Below are 17342 nucleotides of genomic sequence, written 5' to 3'. Positions count from 1 at the left end.
TTGCAAGACACACCTGGGAATTAAGCCAAGGATCAGTGTGAAGTGGGAGCTTGAACAGTGCAGGGGAGTGAAGCACAAGAAGGGAGAAGTGGCAGACAGAGGCCTTGCTCATGACCAGAGCAGGGGAAGGGAGCTGGGAGACAGGAATGCTTGGGCTCCAAGGTCCTGGGGACTCTCTGCAGGACCATCAGGCAGGCCTTCTGCTGGGACCTTGGGCAGCCTGAGCATCTCTGGAGAGGCCCAGGCAGGAAAGGCCAGGTCTCCCGGAAAGCCTCTCTGGGCCCTGGGACCTGGGCCCTTCACCTCCTTCCACGCCGGTGCTTGCCGCCCCCCACCCCCCCAAAGAATGAACGCCTGCCCTTGGGCCTGCAGGGCCGATGCAGGGTCTGTGGGGCATCCTGGGCTGATCCTTTCTGCTTCCACTCGCAATACCTCAAGATGGCTCGGAACAGTGGCTGCCACCAGAGCCTGAGAAACTCCCAGGGGCGTGAGGAGGGCCAGGAATCCCCTCTCTACCCCACACCTACCCTCCACCCCAGGAGGTTTCCTGGGGTGGAGCCTGGCGAGACCTACAGCTCATAATGGTATTTTCTCACATACACACACCCTTCCCCTCATCTTCCGCTTCCTTCTGGCTGGCCTTTGACGAGAGATGAGAGAATAAATAATTAAAGTGGAGTGAGTGACATAGTAACGATAGTACTGCACACACGCACGCGCACACACGCGTTATATGTAATAGTGTATATTTGTTGAGCTGTCACTGTGTGCCAGGCACCGAGTTGAGTGTTTTATAGATCATCTCACTTACACCTCACAGTACGTGAAGTGAGGTGGGCACCCTATGATCCCATATTGTAGGCATGCCCTGGGCCTTGACCCTCAGGCTGGGAGGGAGGGGTGAGGCTGCCAGTGAGAGGAGGTGAGCCTCCAGGCGGAAGGGGTCTGGGAAGGAGGAGTGGCCCGGGAGGGTATCTGCAAAGTGCCTCTCTCCTAAGTGCTGAATTCCTGTTCTTTCTCTCTCCTTTCTGCTCATCCAACCCCTTTGCCTTTACCTAAAAGGTGAGAATAGCCAAGAGTTCAGCCCCACCTTTTCAGAACGGATCTTCATCGCTGGCTCGAAACAGTACAGGTAAGGAGGTCAGCTTGAGTGGGGTGGCAGGGAGCTGCCGCGGGGGCGTCCCCACCCCAGCTGCTTGCTCAGGCCGCTCCCAAGTGACCCCTGGCTCCTTCCTTCAGCACCTGTGGTTCGGCTCTTGGAACCCACCCAGGCTTCCTCGCTGAGCTGCTCTTGCAGCCAAATAAGCTTTTCAAAAGCTTTTCACAGCGTGTGGGTGACTGCCTCTGGGTCACCTCAGGGTCACATCAGCTTGACGTTTTATTTTTATTCTCCTCCTCGGAGTCCTTGCTGCTCCCCTCGGTTCCCATCAGTAGGGAGGGTGCTGGGAACAGGAGGCACTTTGCCGCTGGTGCGTGACCACGAGTGCAGGCCCAGAGAAGCCGCTCTAACTCGGGGAGAAACCTGCTGTGTCTTTCCTTCTGTGAGACACACCCAAGGAGGGATGAGGGCTTGGAAACAGGCAGGGACAGACTTGCAGCTGGTGGCCCTGTAGAAAGGAGGCCAAGTGAGGCTCGGTCTGTTCCCAGCCTCCCCAGCCCCAAAGAAGATTTTTGGCAGCTGGAGGTTGAACCTGGAAACGGTTCCTCCCCTACTACCAGGTGGACTTCTTTATCGTTGGAATTTGGGAACTGCTAGCGGGAAAGTGACCAACCTCAGCTGTCCCTGCTTCGGAGGCAACAGAAGCCAACTCAGTTAGAGCCGAGAATGCCTGCCGTGGGCTGTGGCCCTCTGAGCCACATGCCCCCCTCCCGGGACCTCTCAAGGGCAAGCCCCCCCTTGGAGAGCAAGGAGAGAACCATGTCTCCCCCTCCACACCAGAAGAGCAGTGTGCACCCTCACTTTACTAATAACCACTGTTGATCAGAAGCTTGCCGTGGGGCAGGGCACCGAGGCAGGCTTTTTAAATGAGCTATTTCATATTTCATTTAAACCCCATCTTCGCCCTGCCTGGCAGGAAACACCACCTCCATTTTATCAGTGAGGAGCCTAAAGGTCTTTGGGGCTTGGGAACTTTCCCACTTTCACACAAGTCCTGACCAAGCTGGGATTTGACCTTGGGTCTGTATGACTCCAGCCGCAGCTACCTGAGCCGTTCTGTCTCCCTGCCCCGTCACACTCAGAATGCGTGTCTGTGTCCCCTTGCTGACAGCCAGTCCGAGAGTCTTGATCAAATCCCCAATAATGTGGCCCACTCGACCGAGGGCAAGATGGCCCGCGTGTGTTGGAAGGGGAAGCGTCGCAGCAAAGCCCGGAGGAAACGCAAAAAGAAGAGCTCCAAGTCCCTGGCTCAGGCAGGAGTGGCCTTGGCCAGACCCCTCCCCAGAACCCCTGAGCAGGAGAGCTGCACGGTCCCGGTGCAGGTGAGACCCGCCCCTACGCCCAGACCCCTGTGCCGGGCACCCCCTGGGCTCACAGGCCATCGGAACAGCACCTGTGCCTTGGCCCCAGCTCCGCATCCTAACAGCTGTGTTTCCCCCGCAGGAGGATGAGTCTCCGCTAGGCACCCCGTATGTTAGAAACACCCCCCAGTTCTCCAAGCCTCTGAAGGAGCCAGGCCTTGGCCATCTCTGGTTTAAGAAACTCGGGGAGGGCCTGCGGCCAGCGCTGCCTCGACCGGAACTCCACAAACTGATCAGCCCCCTGCAGTGCCTAAACCACGTGTGGAAACTCCACCACCCCCAGGACGTAGGCCCCCTGCCCCAGCCCGCTCACCCCTTCCCCTACAGCAGACGGCCCCACCCCTTCCCGTTCCACCCTCTCCAGCCCTGGAAACCTCACCCCTTAGAGTCCTTCTTCCTAGGCAAACTGGCAAACTGTGTAGACAGCCAGCGGCCCCTGCCCGGCCCTCCCCTGGGCAGACTGGCCTGTGTAGACGGCCAGAAGCCCCTGCCTGGCCCACATGTGAAGCCCAGCCGCCCATCTCATGGCTCGAGTGACAAGCTGTCCGTGGAGGAGTACCTGGTGCACGCCCTGCAAGGCAGCGTGAGCTCCGGCCAGGCCCACGGCCTGGCCAGCCTGGCCAAGACCTGGTTGGTGGGGGGCTCCAAGCCGCGGGAGCCCGGCCCTGAAACCGAGGACAGTGAGGGGGTCCTGCTTATCGAGGCGAGTAGTCCCCAAACACACGTACACCTACCACCGCCTCCCCCTCCACCTCCAGGGCCGTCCACCTTCACTACCCCCCTTCCCTTCCCCTTTTCCTCTAGTTCTCTGCCTGGATCACTGTGTAATGTTATGTGATTTTCCCAAACTTAGATCTCTGGGTGTTATCCCGTCCATCTCTGACACTACCCCTTGTCCCCCGCCCCTCTTCACTGTCCTTCCCTTTCCTCTGCCACTTAGCTCCTGAGTCATTTTTTCTCATGGTCAAGGCGGTTGACAATTTCGTTTCTGTCCCACAATCACAAGTCTGGGGAGGAGGTTTCTTCATCGCAAGGATCGGCTTGCCTCAGCCCGTGAAGCTCTCCTTTGCCTTCGCCTGACTCCTGCAACCCCCTCTCTGGGTCCGTCCCCACACCCCGACCCCGAGCCCTGCCTCAGACCTGCTGGTATTCTTGGATGTGAGGGCTCAGCCCAGCAGCCTGGCAAGGGCCACCAGTTGGAGAGCCTTCCTCACTGTAACCCTTCGTCCCTCCACTGCCCTGGCCACTGAAACCGGCCTCTGTCTCCCGCCAACCCCAGAAACTCAAGCCGGTGGATTATGAGTACCGAGAGGACGTCCACTGGGCCACGCGCCAGCCCTGCCTGGGCAGAGGCTCCTTCGGAGAGGTCCACAGGATGGAGGACAAGCAAACTGGCTTCCAGTGTGCCGTCAAAAAGGTATGCCAGGCTCCGGGGCTGAGGAGGGAAGGCGGCCAGGAGGGCTGTCGCGTTCCCTCTTCTTCCTTTCAAGGTTAGCACAGGGAGGCCATGGGTCTGACTCGTTAACAGCGTCTGGCTACCCTGGCTGCCCTGGGTCAGCTGGAGCTGGAAGGGGACAGTCCAGGTCACGTGTCCCCGCCTGGGCACCGCACTTGGTGCGCGTGTATGTGAGAGGGAGCATGAGAGTGTGCACGCAGCCTGGACCACTCCTGATGCCAGGCCCCTAGGGCAAGTCAAAACCTGGAAGATGGTTGGATTGTCATGAAATTCATGTTGAGCTGAAACCCCTAAACTACATAGTGGACCAGAAGGTAATAGCAAGAGCATAGCCTCCACCTAACAGGTGGCTCCCGAAGGAGGCCGTGCACCTTGGGAGTCAGATCTGACTTGAGTTTGGGCTCTGCTTCCTGTCGGCCGGAGGTACTAGGTCCTGCGAGATGGACGTTATGAGGAAATGAGACTTAGCGAGAAGCCCCAGGCTTGTCCGACTGTAGAGTTTGGCTTTGAACCTCTCTTCGGGAAGGGACGGGAGGAAGACTCATGCTTCTAGGATTTTGGTTAGAGGCAGAGGCCTGAGTCACCTCTCCCACTCCCTCGTCTCACTGATGTTAGAACTGGAGACCAGAGAGGGTCTGCACCTTGCCCACAGCTGCACAGCTGGGCCTGGAACTGAGGCCTCCTTCTGTCAGATCACACTGCCCAGGCCTAGCAGTCCTTGAGGGTGTCAGCCCTGCTCTCCTTCAGATACCATTTCTCCTCCTCTCCCCTCACCTTGGCTAGAAGCCACCTTGTCCTTGACCCCAACTCAGCCTGAGGGCTAGCACCAAGGACTTCCTAAGGTAGAAATCAGAAACATTTCCGTGGGGCATTTCCTTGGCCCTTGGGCAGCATGAAATAAGCTAATTCAAAGATAGACCTTGTTTTCAAATGGCTTTTGTCAAGGACACTCTGATCCCCAAAAGGAAAGGGACCAAATAGCCAGCCCAGGCGGGTCCATCCCACTCAGGCCCCACACAGAGTAGACACTGCTGCCGCCACTGTCTTGGGTGCCTGTGACTTTAAGGGGAGATGGTACAGATTGTGTTGTGAGTAAACCTGGCTTCCCTGGCTTGTGTGTGACCAGGTGTTAGAGTTCTAGAGTTTGGGCCTCGGGGTGATGGGATGAGAGAGGGGACTATCCGTAGGTATTACCCCAAGCTTCAGACATACTGTGTCAAATAAGCCAGCTCCACCCCTGCCCACCCCCACCGGCCAAAACACGTGCTTAGTTCTTGCCAGCACGGGTCATCTTTCGCTGGGATGCCAAGGCCACGTGCCTGACCTCCTCAGCTGCAGTCCCCTCCCCAGGCCACCGGAGAAGGCTCAGCTGTTCCTCCTGAGAGGCGGGTGGGAGGAGGGCAAGAGAGTGTGAAGTGTCCTGGAGATGAGCGCCCATGCTGGGGAGCTTAGTCACCGGGCTCCTCAGCTGTTCCCCTGCTGAGGTTCTCAGAGTCCCAGGCAACAAGGTAAACAACCCTAATATAGTAGAAGAGGACAGAGACTCCATTTCTCACCTCCCCAAGGCAGTCGGACAAGCTCCAAGCACAAGGCACGGACTTGCCAGCCCCCAGAGCTGCTGCCCCAGCCCACCAGAGCCAGCGCTTCTCAGAACTCCGCCTCCCCCATCCAGGATCTTAGCAGGGTTGGCTTTTGGCAGCCCACACAGCTGCCTTTGGTCGGGCAGACCACCCCTCCTTTCTCTCCAGGGCAGCGGGGTAGGGAAGGCAGTAGTGTCCTTTAGCGTTTTCAGCTGGAAGATCTCAGAAACAGTTCCCTGCTAGGGGGTAGGGGTGGAGGGTGGGGACCAAGGATCAGAGGTCAAGCCGCACAGGGGGTCAGAGCAAGTCTGCACACCCTCTGACGCTCCCTAGGGAGGATCCAGGATGTGGAGTATCATGTGGTGACATCAGCACCCCATTGGTCCTCCTTCTAGAACATTCACGGCCCCAGGTCAGATGTTGATTGGTCACAAGTCCAGGGCTTAATGTAGGGTTTGGGGGGGGGGGGGCGGTTTAGGGTTTTGTTTGAGCTTACTTTTAATTTCAAATTAATAGAGGCTCGTTGTAAAAGAATGATACCCAAAAAGCAAAAGTCTCTCTGTTGCCCAGTCCCCTTCTGAGGTAACCAGCCTTTGACATAAATCTTTTTTAGACTTGTTACGCATATATAAACATGTAGTTGTTTCTTTTATTGAAATGAGATTGCACTCATTTGTTGTTCTGTACCATGTTTTTTCATGTGATGGTGTATCATGGATAGATTTCCTTATTGGTACATATACATTTGTCCAGTGCTTTTTAACAGCCAGTGTATAAGTTCTTAACGTAGTCAGTGGATGAATTCATAAGATCCATGAATTCCTGGAAGTTTATTCTAAAGTGTGTATGTGTGTGGCACGTGTGGACACACACACATTTTTTTTTTTTTTTTTGGCTGTGTTGGGTCTTCGTTTCTGTGCGAGGGCTTTCTCCAGTTGTGGCGAGCGGGGGCCACTCTTCATCGCGGTGCGCGGGCCTCTCACTGTCGCGGCCTCTCCCGTTTCGGAGCACAGGCTCCAGACGCACAGGCTCAGTGGGTGTGGTTCACGGGCTTAGTTGCTCCGCGGCATGTGGGATCTTCCCAGACCAGGGCTCGAACCCGTGTCCCCTGCATTGGCAGGCAGACTCTCAACCACTGCGCCACCAGGGAAGCCCCACATTTTTTATTTATTAGATTTTCAAAGGGGTCTGTGGCTCAAAGAGGGTTAAGAACTGTTCATTTGAGAACATCTGGCTCGAGCATGGAGTTCTGGGAGCCTCCTTTTGCCTCTTCCCTGATCTGGGGTAGTGTGGCCTTGGCCAAGTCCAGCCAGCTGTTGTTACCAAGCACCTGTTCTGTGCCAGGCGCTGTGCCAGGGAGACAGAGGTGTGGAATCCACACGCCTGACCTGAAGGAGCTCAGACTGTAATGGGGGGTGGACACTTACATGGTGTAAAGGTGGCAGAAGCAGCCATCAGCCGGGGACATGGTGAAATCAGCCGGGACAAGTGTTGAGAAGGAAATCAGAACAAGGACCGAGGGGAGCATATCTCGATGGTGATGACGAAATAAGGCGGCAAGCTATGTGCCCAATACTGTGTTAGTCACCTTCACATATTTATGTTCCTGGGATCTTTAAAAGAACTTATTAGAGTTTCTGTTACTCCCTTTTTTACCGATGAAATAAAATGGATACGAATACTAAAGAAAACAAGAGGGGAAGTTTCAAGAAGGAAAAAGCGATCCGCAGTGTAAAGCGTGCAGGCAGTTAAGCAGAGGGAAGTGGCTTGTGGATTTGGCAGTTAGGTGATTGTTGACCATGTTTCCACCTGGGTAGGCGCGTGCCTGAACGTAGGTAAAAACGTCCCGGATGTCAAAGCTAATACACCTGGAAGGGCCTTCAGCGAGGTGGGGTAGCTGGGAGCTCTGGAGACAGGCTTCCCCCACCAAAATCCCAGCTTTGCTACTTTATATCCAGTGACCTTGAGCAGATTACTGGTCCAGTTTTCAGCTTCCTTGTCTGTAAAATGAGATAATCTCACCTCCTAGGCTATCGTAAGACGTGAACGACTAATGCTTATAAAGTGCTGAGCACAGTACCTGGCACGTGTTAAGTGGGCATTAAATATTAGTCCTCATTAACATCCTCATCAGAGTCCAGCCCTCACTTGACAGACGAGGACACTCAAGTCCAGGGAGGAGAGGTGGCCAGACGGGCAGCTGGCCTGGTCCAGAAGGCCGTCCTTTCTCCCTTGGGACCGCCCTTTCAGCCTGCTCTCCCTGGGGCTGGCCCAGACTTCTAACGCACCTTGTGTTTTGAGGTGTCCCTTCCAACCCCCTCTGATCTGGGTGGTTGGGAAGGGTTTTAATATTCCTGGGACACTCCAGAGGACTTACGGATTTCTTCAAAGTTAAAGCCGAGGCTCCCAGACTTTCTTGGTTCACAGCCCTTAATGTCTCGGTCATTTTTTCAAGGTGCTCCAGGCCAAAACAAGTACTGACCAGTTCCATTTATTAAATAATTGGGTCAAATAATAAGTCTTTATCCTAATAACCTAGTAGCCATTTGAATAACAACACACATAAATTGAGAGAGAAATTTTGTTCTTAAACAAACGTAATTACTAACGGGATGCATGCCTTGCTGGGCAGGCACAACTTCTCCAACTTAGAAATCACTGGACACCGTCACTTTCATTTCCTGCTCCACATTATCCCCTTATCCCCCTGAAGTACCTTTTTGTCACAACAACCTCCAAAAACCTAGCTTCATAAAGATATATCATCAAAAGAATGCAGTTCGATCATAGAAACTGAACTGTCTCACGCTAGTAGTTTGTGTGGTGTCCCCAGATGTCAATCGTTGCTGTTTCCCTCAAATGCAAAAAATACCCTGTAACCCCCTTCCAAGTTCTCTGCAGTGCCCCAGGGCGCTTCACCCCACAGTTTGGGAGCAGTAGGATTAAAGACATTTGCTAATACAAGTCCGGTTGGTGAATTAGTTCCAACTGAGTTTCAGAGCTGGAAACACTGACAGGGAGTCAAAGTTCATGTGAGTTGATTAACCAAACCAGATATTCTGCAGGTAACCAGAAGAGGGACATTTTCCACTGACAGGCTAAAATCCAAGAGCTACACAAGTCAGCAGGTCTCGGAAGAAAACTGCCAGGCCCTGACTGACGGCTTCCAGGCTAGTTTTGTTACCACTCATGCCCCCTGGTGGCACTTCTCAGGGCTAACATGAGAACCAGCTGCAGCCGGAAAGGACGAGTCTCTATTAGGAAGTGTAAGCATTTAGTAAGCTGCGCTTATTTGAGCTGGAGGGAGGAGGTGGGGAGCTGGCATTTCCTGAGCACCCACTAGTTGCCAGGCCCGGTGCTGGTTATCACCCCTCCAGATCCCCACTCTACCCTGGAGCAGATGCCACTGTCCCCACCGTTCACATGTGGAGCCACATAGCTTGGGGGAAGTGATCTACCTTTGGAAATGGCCAAGCCAGGGTCTCAGCCCAGGATGTTTGTATCCAAGGCCTATTTCTTCCCTCCATGTCATGCTGGTCCCTGCAGAAAGGAGTGGGGGGTCCCTGGCCTGCCAGTCCCCTGCAGGAGGGGCCTTGGCCAAACCCCTCCCCATAGGAAAATCCTCTCCTATGCCCAGATCCTGGGGAAACAGCTGCAAACAGAATAAACAAGCACTGCCCCATCTATGTGGACATTTTAGCCCTCAGGGGAAAAGGCAAATAATTATGAGCAAATAATAAGTGCTGAGAAGGATGCTGAGGACCCAGGGGCACTTGACAGAGCCAGAGTCTTGGCCGCATCAACTCTGGCTACAGAAGCCCAGCATCTTAAGAGTAGAAGTGGTTGTTGATACACAAAAGGTCCCATGACCTAGAAACTGTCCAGACATTTGGGCTGGGGAAAAGAAAGTTCTGTGTTTGGCAGATCTCTGAGGGTGGGCAGCATGCCAGGGGCCTGGATAAGGATTGTAGTTTTTGTGACTATATTTCCATAGGCATCAGCACTGCAGAACTTTAATCAAGTACTAGGCGTTGACCCCGACCCCCAGGGGGCACAGTTTAGTCTCTAAGGGTCCAGTAGGCCCACCAGGGCCCCTGCCTGGCCTCAGAATCGTCACCGGGAACATCAGCGGTCTCTGTGCAGGGAGCTTCAAGGGTCCTGACAGGATGCCAGGGAACCAGCCCTGGTCCGTCACCCTGACTCACACCCACCTGTGGGCCCTTCCAGGTGCGAGTTGAAGTGTTTCGGGCTGAGGAGTTGATGGCATGTGCGGGATTGACCTCCCCCAGAATCGTCCCTTTGTATGGAGCTGTGAAGGAAGGTCCTTGGGTCAACATCTTCATGGAGCTGCTAGAAGGTAAGGAGCCAGCTGCCACTCCTTCTCCCTCCAAATTCAGAGCCAAGGGTTTCCCCGAGTCTTGCCCAGGTTGACCCTCGTCCCCAGTCAATCCGTTTTTAATCTCTTGACCCTGTGACATCGGCAAGAAAGGACTGCTTTCTACCACCTGCCCTTCGAAGGTACTTGCCCTTGGCTGGCTTGCAGGCCTGGAAAAGCCCCATGTAAAGACTGGCCATTGGTCTCCTAGGTGGCTCGCTGGGCCAGCTCATAAAGCAGAGGGGCTGTCTGCCGGAGGACCGGGCCCTTTATTACCTGGGCCAGGCTCTGGAAGGGCTGGAATACCTCCATACCCGAAGGATTCTACATGGAGATGTGAAAGGTAAGGCTCAGGGCGCCCGTGGCCCTGGTCCCCTTGGGGCTCCTTCCTCACCCCACCCTGCCTGGTTTCCTCCCAGGTCTTCTGGGCCTGCTCCAGTAGGAAGGGGAAGTGTGTTCTCCCAGCCCTCAGCCTGGCACTGTAGTTTCCAGTGGGTGATGCCCACAGAGAACAGTAGATCAAGCTCCTACCACACTGGTGACCACTGGGGGAGGGTGGGGACAGCAGAGCTGAGTGGCACTGTCCCCTCACCCTCAGTGATCCTGCTTGCTGCCTGCATCCAGGCTGAACTGACTCCCTCCTCCCTCCCTCCATGACTAATGAAAGTAATCAGAAGCAGCAGCTGCCATGCAGGGTCAGCCAGAAAATCGCCTCGCCGGAGGTGCAGATTGGGCCGGGGCCCTTGGTGACTCACCTGTTCCTCTTCTTCCCGGGGGTGGCCTGGCAGCCGACAACGTGCTCCTGTCCAGCGATGGGAGCCACGCAGCCCTCTGCGACTTTGGCCATGCTGTGTGCCTTCAGCCCGATGGCCTGGGGAAGCCTTTGCTCACAGGTATGCCCCTCCCCGCCACCGCTCCCCACAATGGTAATAGCCAGTAGCCTTTGCTACGCATTAGCCATGCGCCTTCTCCTGTACTTTCCTTAATGGCAATCAGAGATGTGAGCACTTTAGGTCCACCAAGATACTTCAGTCCCACAGCAACCCTAGGTTATCATGAGGCTTTTGTTGTTAGGCTTAAATGCAATAATGCATGTCAGATGCTTGTTTCTGATGTTCCTGTTATACAGAGGAGGGAACAGAAAGGCTGGGTGCCTCGCCCGAGGTCCCCAGGTCTCCTACCTCAGAGCCCCCAGAGCTCCACCCCTCTTGTCCAGCCTTTTCTGGGGAGCTGTGCTCCCAGCCTGCGACCTCAGCCCTCCTGTGCCTCTGAGAGCACAGTCTCTGAAAGCAAAATGGGAAGGCTGACCAAGGGGCTGGGGCTCAGTAGCTGAAGAAATCCCTGTTTTTAACTTACATTCTTCTGATTATCAAAATAATCCATACCCACTGTAAAATATTTGGCAACTACAGTGTTAAGTGGTATGGAAGGGGAGGAAAAAAGAATTCTCACCATTCCTCTTGCCCAGAGAGATAATCGTGAATATTTTAGATAATTCCCTCCAGGTCTTTTTTTTTTCCGTACATAGTTAAGGCCATTATAACACAATTTTGTGCCCTGCTTTTTTTTTTTATTTATAGCATTAGCATAAAATTATTTCATTTTGACCAAAGGAAAAACAGTCTTTTAGAAGTGATTCTTTGTTGTTAAAGGACTGTTGGTAATTCTGAAGATGTAAATTGAACATGGACACCTGCCCTCCACTTTGAAAGAACTGTAGTGTTTTCTTCTTATTACAAAAATATCTTTTCTAATATCTTTTACAGAAAGTAAAGCTAAGCAAAAATAAAAAATACAAACCACCAGAAAAAAATACTGTTCACATCTGGCATCAATCTTTCTAGTCTTTTATGCATATAAGTTTTCTTTTTCCTTTTTTTTTTTTTTTAACCTGCATTTTAGGAACATCATACCACTAATCAGTCTTCTACAACCGAATTTCCAGTGTCTAGGCCCCTCCCCCTTTTTGGAAAGCACTTTAAGGGTTTGGTCCACAGGGCAGAGCCCGTGTTTTGGATGATATATTCTTTGTCCTAGTGCCCAGGACAATCCCCGACTTGGCTCAGCCCCAGCAAGTTTGATTTGGAGGCTTTATCTCTATTTAAAGTACTCTGAGACAGTCAGGGTGTTTCAGGAATTGACTCGGGTGGTCATTGCCGAGGCGTTTGCCCATCAGAGTTCACAGTTGCCTTTTCTGTCTCTCCTCACCTTCTCAGGGGACTACATCCCCGGTACAGAGACCCACATGGCGCCAGAGGTGGTGATGGGCAAGCCCTGTGATGCCAAGGTGGACATCTGGAGCAGCTGTTGCATGATGCTGCACATGCTCAATGGCTGTCACCCTTGGACCCAGTACTTCCGAGGGCCGCTGTGCCTCAAGGTCCGTGACAGCACCTGGGACAGCCAGCAGGGCCACAGGGCCCAGGCCGCAGGCTTGATGTGGCCTCCCATTTTGGCCGCTCTTCAGTGGCAGATGGGAGCAAGCAGAGGCCTCATCCTAAATGTGGGATCCTGACTAAAATACTTGGCTACTCGAATCTGAGGGTCCAAGGGCAGATGCTAGGTGAGGGGTCTTCTTGGGTTCATGGTTCAGGGCTCTCTTGCGTCCACACCCCGGGCCACCTCTGCCTGCCTCCTGACAGGCTGGGCCTGGGGGTCATGGGTGCCTCACTCCCTGGCTCTGTGCTGTCCTACCTTTTCTTGGAAAAGTCCCAGCCCTCACTGTAGCCCAGGCCACTCTAGTCCTTGCGACCGACCCCAGCACAGCAGGGCAGGGGAGAGTGGGGAGGAGCAAGAACAGAAAGCTGGGGGCCAGGAAGTGACGGGGAGGCAGGCCTCATATGTTGCCTTTTGACCCCCAGATTGCCAGCGAGCCTCCACCTGTGAGGGAGATCCCGCCCTCCTGTGCCCCCCTCACAGCCCAGGCCATCCAGGAGGGGCTCAGGAAAGAGCCTGTCCACCGAGCGTCTGCAGCGGAGCTGGGGGGGAAGGTCAGCCTGGCGCTGCAGCATGGTAAGAGCCCCATGCTGGCTGCAGGGGGCGAGAGAGGCGGCGGGGTCGTGTAGTGGCTAAGAGCAAGGTACTCAGCCTCTCAGAGCCTTGGTTTCCCCATCTAGAGCATGGGCATGACACCAACCTCAGGCTTGTTAGGAAGACTGAGGTCATGTGAGTCAAAGTGCTTAGTACTGTGCCTTGTATTGTGCTTAGTACTGTGTCTTGATGCAGAGGCTGTGCTCAGAGATGGGGCAAGGGGTTACAACATATAAAGGGAGGCTTGAACTCATTAGTATCAGAGAATGTGAAATAAAGCCAGGTATCACTTTCTAGCCATTTGTGTGAGGAAAATCAGGAAGTTGGTGTCACACCAAGTGTTGGTGGGGATGAGGGACAGTGGCCTTTAGGCTCTGCTGGAGAGCACCTGGCAGCACTCTGGCAGACGTCTGTAGACCCAGGACCCGGGACCCAGCACCCCGCTCCAGGGCGCACCGCCAAAGAAACTCTGCCCAGGTCCATGAGGGGACACGCCTGCGGATGCACGCTACAGTGTCGTTCGTGGGAGGGGAGTCGGATGCAGTCAGGTGTCCCTCCCTGGGAGCTTGGAGAGGCCAAAGGTGGGGGGTGGGGGACACTCCACGCAGCGCTCACGGCAGTTAAAGCAACTCAGTGCTCATGGGGCAACCTGGCTGGATCTTCAGGCCACAGTGCTGGCTGCAAAGAGGACCAACAGAGCGAGGCCTAGAACACAGTGCCTTTCTGTAAATTAAAAATTGATAAATAGGGCTTCCCTGGTGGCGCAGTGGTTAAGAATCCGCCTGCCAATGCGGGGGATGCAGGTTCGAGCCCTGGGCCGGGAAGATCCCACATGCCGCGGAGCAGCTAGACCCATGCGCCACAACTACTGAGCCTGCGCTCTAGAGCCCGCGAGCCACAACGGCTGAGCCCGCGTGCCACAACTACTGAAGCCCGCGCGCCTAGAGGCTGTGTTCCGCAACAAGAGAAGCCACTGCAATGAGAAGCCTACGCACCACGACGGAGCGTAGCCCCCGCTCGCCACAACTACAGAAAGTCCACGCACAGCAACAAAGACCCAACGCAGCCAAAAATAAAATAAGTGTATTAAAAAAAATTGATAAATAAAAACAACACATGCTTTGCAAGAATTCGATCAAACCCAAAATGACATGTTGAACATAAGAGAACATCAGCCGGGGGCGGAGTAGGGGGTGGCAAGGGAGAGACAGTGGTTATGGGAACGAAAGGGAATAAGTAAAACACAAGAGAGACTGCATAGCCCCCCGACGCCAAACATAGATGGTAGTTGTAATGGCCCCGGGGCTGAATTGCCCCCCACTCCAGAGGTAAGGTGTCTTCAGGAAGCACTGACTATCGGGAAGGGAGGGGTAAGAGAGACGGAGGGTCAGCGAGGCCCATTCGCCTGGGAACTCTGTGTTGGCATTACCCCAGAGCTATTTTTAAATCTTCTCTTTACTATTAATATTGACAAAGTCCTTCTCTGGAGCCAATTCTGTAATTTTTAAATTTGCAGTTGTTACCTAGGAGGAAAATGGAATAAAAGAAATACTGTCCTAGTCCCATCATCGAGGCCATCTTATGGAAGAGGCCTCCTCTGGAGACCACGCACTGCCCTCCAAAGCCATGTCCTGGCCGGGCAAAAGGTCACCCTCACTGTCCGCTTCTGGCCCTCTTCTGCTCAGGAAAGGCCACCTGGCCTGGCCCATGTCCACCTCACCACATGTGCTCTCTGTTTTGTAGTGGGAGGTCTGAGGAGCCCTTGGAGGGGAGAGTACAAAGAACCAAGACATCCGCCGCCACTCCAAGCCCACCCACCGCCAAGCCAAGGGCACCCTCACCAGACCCTACGTGCCCCACCAGTGGAGCTCTCGCCAGGGGAGCTCTCTCCAGAGGCCCCAGGGCCCCAGCCAGCTGAGGACGCAGCAGGCGGGGCCCCTAAGCTGCAGCCTCCTCCACCCCCGGAGCCCCCAGAGCAGAACAAGTCTCCCAGCCTGCACTGGGGCAAAGAAGAGTCCGGGACGTGGGAACCACTGGCTCTGTCCTCCCTAGATACGGCCCCAGCCAAGAACTCCAGCTCACCAGAGCGGAAGGCAACCTTCCCCGAGCAAGAGCTGCAACAGCTGGAAATAGGTACGGGCAGCCACGGCCTCCAGGCCCCTGAGCACGGGCCTGGGCCCTGCAGCAAGGCCTGGGCTTCGTCCTCTTCCCCAGGGTCAGCAGTCTGTGCAGAAGAAGGCCGACGGCACGGCCAGACCCTCCCAGTCTTTCACAGCCGTCTTCTGCCTTTCTCTGCAGAATTATTTCTGAACAGCCTGTCGCAGCCGTTTTCTCTGGAGGAACAGGAGCAAATCCTCTCGTGCCTCAGCGTCGACAGCCTCTCCCTGTCAGATGACAGTGAGAAGGTGAGTCGGCCGTGGACCAGGAGCCGGGGCACAGGGCAGGTGGCTTTGTGTCCGGCCAGTGAAGGGGCCGTGTGCAAGTAGTGGGTAAAGGGCGGGTGACAGGATTGCCCGTTCCTCCTGGGAGGGGTCCTCACTGGGGCAGGGGTCCTGGTTTCTCAGAATGAGACGGTCCATCTCCAACACACCTGGGAATTAGGGACTGGTTTGGCTACTAGGATAGTGAGGGGAAAGGCTTGGCTTTGGTCCCCATAGAATTACTGTTCACCCTCCTCCAGCCCAAGGGCCCCTCAGGAACTCAGTCCTGTGCTGAGCCCCAGTGCTCAGGAGAGCCACGCTCCAGCCTAGGACATGGGCACTTCCTCGCCAAATCAGGCCAAGGCCAGAGATGGTTCCCTGAGCCCAGGAGCCTGAGTCTGTGCCCACTCTTGTTTCAGAACCCGTCCAGGGCCTCTCAGAGCTCGCGGGACACCCTGAGTTCCGGCGTGCACTCGTGGGGCAGCCAGGCGGAGGCCCGCAGCTCCAGCTGGAACATGGTGCTGGCCCGGGGGCGGCCCACCGACATGCCGAGCTATTTCAACGGTACAGTCACCTGATCCGCCTGGGACTGGGGAGTCTGAGAGTGGGGCACAGTGGGGAAGGGAGAGGAAGGCACCTGGCACCCAGAATTTGAGGTACCTGGCCATTAAGTTGGTTTAGAGTAAAGGCCCTGATCACCCAGAGCCTTTCCTCATGGGGCAGTCGAGGACCATTGCCCCTTGTGAGCAGCTGATAGAGTCCCAGAAGGCCTCTAGCTTGGGGCAGAGAGCAGTCTTTCCTGCCCTGGAGTCCAAAAACTGAGCAATTAATGTCTTCTAAAGAGAAAAGGAAGAACAGGACCCCATGAGCGTTTTAATCAAGAACTCAGCAATAGGGGCTTCCCTCGTGGCGCAGTGGTTAAGAATCCACCTGCCAGTGCAGGGGACGCAGGTTTGAGCCCTGGTCCGGGAAGATCCCCCATGCCACAGAGCAACAAAGCCCGTGCGCCACAACTACTGAGCCTGAGCTCTAGAGCCCGTGAGCCACAACTACTGAAGCCCGCGTGCCTAGAGCCCATGCTCCGCAACAAGAGAAGCCACCGCAATGAGAAGCCTGTGCACCGCAACAAAGAGTAGCCTCTGCTCTCCACAACTAGAGAAAGCCCGCGCACAGCTACAAAGACCCAACACAGCCAAAAATAAATAAATATTAAAAAAAAAAAAAAACTCAGCAGTAGGTTTGCTGAGATCCTCCTCTGACATTTGAAGTCAGAAGATGAGAAGGACAACATATGTAGAACTCTGTTTTCAAGCGTGGTTGCAGAGGTCATGTTGTGATTTTGATAGAATGAGGGTTTCATCAGCTCACGGTTCCCTGGGGACAGTGAGACTCATGGCATCAAGCCCCCATGCCTGGCCAGAGGCTGCTCCACCTCAGGGACTTACAATCTAAGTTGCCCACAATCTAATTTAAGAATCTTTGTGTCCAGTTCCTTTCTGCTTTGTAAGTTGAAATACTACTTTCCCACAGGAGCCAACCTTAGATCTTTGCACTGTGCAGGCCAAATTCCTGGTGTTGACAGGAAATGGCCAGTAAGAGCTAGCAGGGGTATAACATTACAGCCACTCCATCCTCAATGTCATCTCTGCAGCTTCCCCACAGCCACCTTGCTTCCCCCTACATAGGGCGCCTTAGGGAGCTAGCAGCCACTCTCTTGATGGTCACCTTACCTGCCTTCTAGGTGTGAAAGTCCAAATACAGTCTCTCAATGGCGAACACCTGCACATCCGGGAATTCCACCGGGTCAAGGTGGGAGACATCGCAACTGGCATCAGCAGCCAGGTAAGGGGGCAGGTACACACTTAGGGGCAGAGCCCCACAACCCAGTGCACCTAGCCCAGTCATCCAGGAAGGAGGCTTTTGAATAAGTAGAAATGGCCCCAGAGGGAATAGTTGGCCCC

At 54.6% G+C, this 17342-nt stretch overlaps 1 protein-coding gene across 2 annotated transcripts in view; it reads left to right on the top strand.

The window, feature by feature from the left end:
* The window catches only part of MAP3K14 (mitogen-activated protein kinase kinase kinase 14), a 42671-nt gene that overhangs the window by 23349 nt on the left and 1980 nt on the right, over nt 1–17342 (top strand). The window contains exons 3-15 of one of the 2 annotated variants that reach the window (XM_036837631.1): nt 1063–1132; nt 2271–2481; nt 2603–3223; nt 3800–3937; nt 9784–9913; nt 10143–10274; nt 10720–10824; nt 12148–12311; nt 12793–12943; nt 14705–15094; nt 15260–15366; nt 15801–15945; nt 17123–17223. In XM_036837631.1, the coding sequence (XP_036693526.1) occupies nt 1063–1132; nt 2271–2481; nt 2603–3223; nt 3800–3937; nt 9784–9913; nt 10143–10274; nt 10720–10824; nt 12148–12311; nt 12793–12943; nt 14705–15094; nt 15260–15366; nt 15801–15945; nt 17123–17223 (2465 nt within the window). Of the gene's footprint in view, nt 1–1062; nt 1133–2241; nt 2482–2602; nt 3224–3799; nt 3938–9783; nt 9914–10142; nt 10275–10719; nt 10825–12147; nt 12312–12792; nt 12944–14704; nt 15095–15259; nt 15367–15800; nt 15946–17122; nt 17224–17342 lie in introns of those variants that run through there. The other variant, XM_036837632.1, reaches the window with a different exon arrangement.

This window comes from Balaenoptera musculus, chromosome 20, assembly GCF_009873245.2.
Source record: "Balaenoptera musculus isolate JJ_BM4_2016_0621 chromosome 20, mBalMus1.pri.v3, whole genome shotgun sequence".
Taxonomy (NCBI): Eukaryota; Metazoa; Chordata; class Mammalia; order Artiodactyla; family Balaenopteridae; genus Balaenoptera; species Balaenoptera musculus.
Note: the sequence above shows the minus strand (reverse complement) of the source record. Positions and strands in the feature narration are given on the sequence as shown.